Here is a 6,000-nt window from a genome sequence, read left to right as displayed (position 1 = left end):
ACCAGTTTCTCTTTATCAGTCTGTATCTCCATGGACACATGAGAACCAGCAGCCAGTTTCTCTTTCAGATTGTTTCCATGGAAACATGAAGATCAGCTGCAGAATTGTTACTGAGCTTACATGCATTTGCTAGAAAAAAGCCGCATAATATTCAATGTTCTTTTTCATTTACTTGCTCTCTCTCTAAACTTATTAATAAATCAGTCTAAGGTCTTTAATTCAGTCATTTCCCCATGCAAGAATGAAAAAAAAGCACATTAAGCTCTCTTTTATCATGCTTTTTAACCACACTTTTTATGCACTACTGTGCCTACATTTCTTAAAACTGGGGGAGAAAGAAAAGGGAAAAAAAGGAACAGCACCTGCTTACAATCCTCATTGCACTTAAAAATAACTATAAAACTTTACTTTACAGCATGTAAAAAAACATGCCACAAAAGTGGTACTATTTAAGGAAAAATAAAAAATCTTTATGTTTCTCCCTGCTCTCACCCTCTCTGAACATTAACAACATGAAGTAGGGCATATGCTTTAGAGTCTCCCACAATTCCAACAAACTCTGAAAAAGTTCAATATTTCCAGACTTTCTTGCTCTGTCATATTTCACAAATATAATTATTGCACTGTAATCCCATATTAAGTTACTGTTCATCTCTGAAATCCTGTCTCCACTAAATTTCTAATGTATTCTTAATTCTTCTAGTCAACTCTCATGCTCGCTTCCTTCTCTCCATTTTCTGTTGAAAATTTTGAAAAGGTTCCACAGGTATAGTACCTCTGTGTTTTTTATTACCAGAAGAACAAGAAGTGGAATTTCTGTTTCACAGCTCACTTTTTGTTGGACAAACTTCTGTATTTCCTCCTTAGCATGTACTTCATCAAAAAATGATAGTGTCCCTTCAGGGAAGAATACCTTGAAGACAGCTGGGTACACCAATTTGAATCACACACCTTCATCTCAACGGTCCCTAAATAATGGAATAAATTTGCTCCTCTTCTGTCTGGTGCACAATGAGTAATCATTCTCCACAAACACTCTGCTGTCTTCCACTTTTAGTACTTTGTTCTTCTGCCACAATTTTGTCAGAATCAACTCCTTCTGCTGGCAGGATTGCATCTTTACTATTAACGGTCTAGGTTGCTTTCTTATAGCCAGGTTTGGAGCATACACATGATGTGCCCTTTTAACTAACAACTCCTGCTGTGGAATACCAGTCCAGTTGCTTATTTTTGCTTTCATAAAATTAATGCAGTCTCTTCTTTCCAGATTCTCTGGTATAGCTGAAAATCTCAAGATTTCCCTACATGCTCTGTCCTCTAATTGTATTATTATTTAAACATCTCTTCCTGAGAGTCTTGTCTCATATTCAGCCATCTTTTTCTTTATTTTGACCTCTGATTTTTCAAGCTTTATCATTCCATCTGAATATCTTCCATTTTTCCAGCCTTTTGTTGTTTGTGTTGAAATACTCCATCAGTGTTTTGTTTATTTTAACCAGGTCTGTATGCAGTTGTCTTACATCTTCCTGTAGGTTACTGGAAGTCATGCCTGAAGGTTGCATTGTTTTGCTGAACAGTTGCAGAACTCTCCCCAGTCAGTGCTTCTTCCTCACTTTTTGTAGCTTTTCCCAGGTTTTCAGTATTTCTTCATTCCTGTCATCCAGGCAGTGCACTTACTAGCCAGTTTTTTAAATTTACCCATAAACACACATCTGCTGGCTTTCTCTGCTGAGTTTCTGTTTTCACACTGGGAGAGCTAGAAACAAGCTGTTACTTGACATGCAGCCATCTTGGAAGTCCTTGCTGTCTCCAGTTTTAATACTTTTCCTCTTTTGCCAGTTTCGTCAGGACCAACTCTTGCAGATATGACTGCATCTTTACTAATATAGGTTTAGGCTGCTTTAATATTGGTTCAAAGGCTGCTTTGTTATAGCCAGGTTTAGAGCATGTATCCAACGTGTCCTTTGAATTAACAAATCCTGCTGTGGAATACCTATCCACTTTATTTCTGCTTTCAAACACAATCGGTTCCTTCTAGATTCTCTAGTACAGCAACAAAAATCTCAATTCTTCTCTTACTATTTTGTGAAACAACTGTTCTTAAAAAGTCATATACTTAGCCAGACTTTTCCTCATTTCAACCTCTGATTTTTGCCCTTCTATCAGTTCATCTGAATAGCTAGTTAAAGCTTCTTCTATTTTCCATCCTTCTGTTATTTGGATTGATCTAGTCCTTCAATTTTTTTACTCATTTTAATCATCTCTCTGTAGATTTGAGTTATTTCCTCTAAGTTATTGGAAGCCATCTCCTGAACCAAAGCAGGAGGATGAACAGCTGCAAGATCCTTCCCAGCCAGTGTGTTCTCTTCTCGTTTTCAGGTTCTACAATTTCTTTTATGCTGACATTGAGGCAGTGTATTTACTAGACAGTAAATAAATTTTACCCAAATAAGTTTCAATGGCACTCCTTTATCCCCAGTTTCTGTTTTCACAGTAGGAGTTCATCAGTATGCAGTCATCTTGGAAGTCTGGTGTGTATGTCTTTTAGTACTACATCAACTCATACCATTGCAGACCAGGTTGTGGTGCTTCACTGCACAATTTCTTACAAAAAACAGAGACCCCAGTATTCACAGATATGCAGTCGCCTGGCCAGAAATCCTATTCTCCCCCTAGGATAGATTTGTCAATATAATTTGCTCACTGCCTTCAGTCTCCAGCTGACTGATCCAGATGAAGATAGTTCAGTTTTTTCACAAGACTACTGGTAATTTCCAGAATCATGTCTACTGCAACTTGTACTTTATAAATTCCTCTTACTCGTCTTTAGAGTGCCCTACTCTTGCCTGCTTCCCCATTTTAGTTTAAGGAGACGTGCTAATGGAGACTGCAGTCCTCTTTACTAACAGTTTAGTTAGTTGCTGGAGATCCCCATGTATGCTTGATTTTCCCACAGCACCCTTACTCTTGCTCTCTACATTAACTTCTTGGTTACATAATGAATTATTTGATTCTAGACTCTGGGAATACTAGGCACAAACCTTTGAAAAAGTAACTGCATTCTGCAGACTGCTGCTCTGTTACACCACTCTTGACATGTCCACAACTTTCATCACCTCCCTGTCAGACCATACGTCCCCAAATGTACTATTATGCTGTGTATTCTCTCTGTTTTAATAAGTGTCTGGTTGGCCTTTTTCATTCCATTCCTTGCAATGTCTCCAAACAAACCAGACCATTACCTTTTCCTATATCATTTTTTATCTGAGCTACCCAGTACCTTTCTACATTACACATTTTGATAGTTAAGACACTGAAAACTCATGTCACATGCTACCACACCAATAAATACACAGAAAAAAGTAATTTGCATGAAGTCTTTATTTAAAAAAAATTCCAATGAAATAAAGATGTTTTAACAAAAAGAGTCCAGCTCATGTAAAAACAGGAGGATGTGACTTTATTCAAGTATTATTTCATTACTAGCATTACTTTACTTCACAAACCTATTCTACTTTGTTTCCAAACATTTGTAAGACACAGGTAAACATTGGCAAAAACTGAACACTACAAATTTCTGCTGAAAATTAAACCAGTGTGAAGATATTCTTGGGATCTGAAGTAGCAGCTCTTTGGTGCATTATTTCTTAGAAAGTCTACAATACTCTTCTTGGTTATCTCTCTCGCTCTTGGTGAACATGCAAAAAACTGCAAAATAATAAAAAAAAAATCCTTATCAGCACATTTTAACAACTTACTCTTGTAACACTTAACATCTTTTTGAGCCTCAATACACAAATAAAACAGCGTTATCTTGCAGAACTACTTGCCACATATTTTACTTTCATTATATAATGACACTGATGCTTTACAGTTTTCTAAGATATGTCATGACACACAGCATGTAACTCTGCTCTGCATGTGTCGCTCTTCAAATCTGGATTGGAACAAGATCTTCCTATAGTAAGGCTGCAATCCCAACAACCAACTTTGTTGGGGAGGGTGGACAGAGGCACAATGGTACAGAAATGGGGATGCTGTAAAGCAAGTCTAGGGAGAAATAAGTGGTTAATACTCATCTTTATACAAGAATCCCAAATGGTATACTATTATTTAACAGGAAACAACAAAAGGTGGGACAAACAGAAGACAGCTATGTAAAGTACAGCTGCATAAATCTTACTTGCCCGTAACAATAGATGTTCAAATTCCTTGGTTTCTGAGTGGCAGCTTTGGTTATCTGTTAAGGTAGTCCAGTAACAGACACCCCTCCCTCCCTTTTCCTGTGAGAGATGATTTGCTGAGCATATCTTGAGACTGAAGCCTTCAGGTGTCACAGAAGGTGAATGTTCAAGCTATTTTTTTTTTTTGTTTTGCTTCCACAAAGGAAGAGAGAAAAGTACCTGAAGCTAGAATAATCTATTAAAAGCAAATTCACAGCCAGTCACAATGCCATATAAAAACAAAATCCAAAAATGACTGACTCAAAGACAATGAACCCCACCTGAACTAAGCACAAACTGGGGGACGGTGGGTGAATGCTGCCACTGAGACTGTGAGGAATTTGTACATCTACTGATATAGGTAAGTAGGACTTGTGCAACTGTACAGTGTTCATAATTTCCATTGCCTCAGTGTCATTTTATTTAGATTACAAGAGCTTATTATGAATCCGTGAGTCCCTGGAGAATGATCCTAGCAAATTCTGCTCTGGACCTTGAAAAGGAATTCAGTTTGTAGTGCTTTGTGAAGGTATGAATATAGGAGCTTGATGCCACCTCTAGAACGCTGTGGTAGTCCACCCCTTTCTAATACACCATACAGGAGGATAAGGCTCTAGTTGAGTGAGCCTTAACCTTGCATAGAAGAGATTTACCATGGTTCAAATAGCAGAAAACAATGGCCAAAACAATTGTGCAATAGTTTTCTTAGAGACAGGTTGACCTTTCTTAGCTCCCACACAGGAGACAAACAGCTGTTCAACATTTCTGAAGGGCTTTGTTCTGTCAAGGTAGTGTTTCAGCTGCATGTATATATTCAAAGTAAATGAACAAAATTGGCTCTTTGGTAGTTTCATACCATAAGCTCCATATGCCTAGAAAAGCACATATTCTGTATAAAAAAACAGGTGTCCAAGCAAATAAAATTATAAACAGAACTTTAATAAATACAACTTAAGTGCTTTCATCCCTCTCACAAACTTGGGACTTCTTCAGAACAATGTCATACCCAGAATCACTTGCCTAAGTACTTAAAAATGACAATCAGCAGTTAAGTAAAGCAATTTAAGATGGCAATTAAAATGAATCTTATTACCTTTATATTTTCTTAAAGGCCAAAGTACCCCATTTACCTTTCAACACAGAAAAATATTATTTTGTACAATATCAAATACAAACTTAGATATACATACAAAAAATATAAGTACATATTATACAAAAATGTATTAAGTAGTAAATCATGCAAGATAAAAATTCAAACTAAATAATGCAGCTAAAAAATACAGTTAAACAATTTAGAAATTCAAAGCCCTCTTCTTTAAAACAGGTGAAATAGAAACCAAGTCATCAATACCCGGTGGGAAGTGGGATTTTAACATTATCCAGTACAATTCCCTAAGTTCAAGAAAAAGTTCCCACCATCCTCCTCTTGAATTCAAAGGTACCAATTCTAAAATACCAAATCTAAACTTTGTGAAACCCGGACATTGTAAAGAATGCTTGAATAGAGAGAGTTATTGATGTTCTTTTTAGAAAATGCACAAAAATGCTCGTAAATCCAAGTTTTAAGTCTTCTTTCTGTTTTCCCTACATAATAACTACTACATTGGTCACAAACAGCAATATAAAGCAGTCCTTTAGTATTACAGTTGCCTTTAGTCATTTTAACTGTGCAACCTACATCTTTTAAAACCATATTGTCCTTGCCTAAAATGTATGGACATTGTCTACAAGTCCCACATTTTGTTGTGCACTTAATACTTGATGTTCTCAAATAAAT

The 6,000-nt window shown here is 36.5% G+C and overlaps 1 protein-coding gene across 1 annotated transcript in view; it reads right to left on the bottom strand.

The window, feature by feature from the left end:
- Positions 1-3,363: 3,363 nt before the first annotated feature.
- Positions 3,364-6,000, bottom strand: part of LOC122791373 (aminopeptidase O (putative)) — a 2,634,672-nt gene continuing 2,632,035 nt past the window's right edge. The window contains exon 16 of the mRNA XM_044059088.1: positions 3,364-3,708. Coding sequence (XP_043915023.1) covers positions 3,568-3,708 — 141 coding nt within the window. The 3' untranslated portion in view covers positions 3,364-3,567. The remainder of the gene's footprint in view (positions 3,709-6,000) is intronic.

The sequence above is a fragment of the Protopterus annectens genome, chromosome 17.part0, assembly GCF_019279795.1.
Source record: "Protopterus annectens isolate FY-2018-M chromosome 17.part0, PAN1.0, whole genome shotgun sequence".
In the NCBI taxonomy this organism is placed as follows: Eukaryota; Metazoa; Chordata; order Ceratodontiformes; family Protopteridae; genus Protopterus; species Protopterus annectens.
This window is presented reverse-complemented; position numbering and strand designations above follow the sequence as displayed.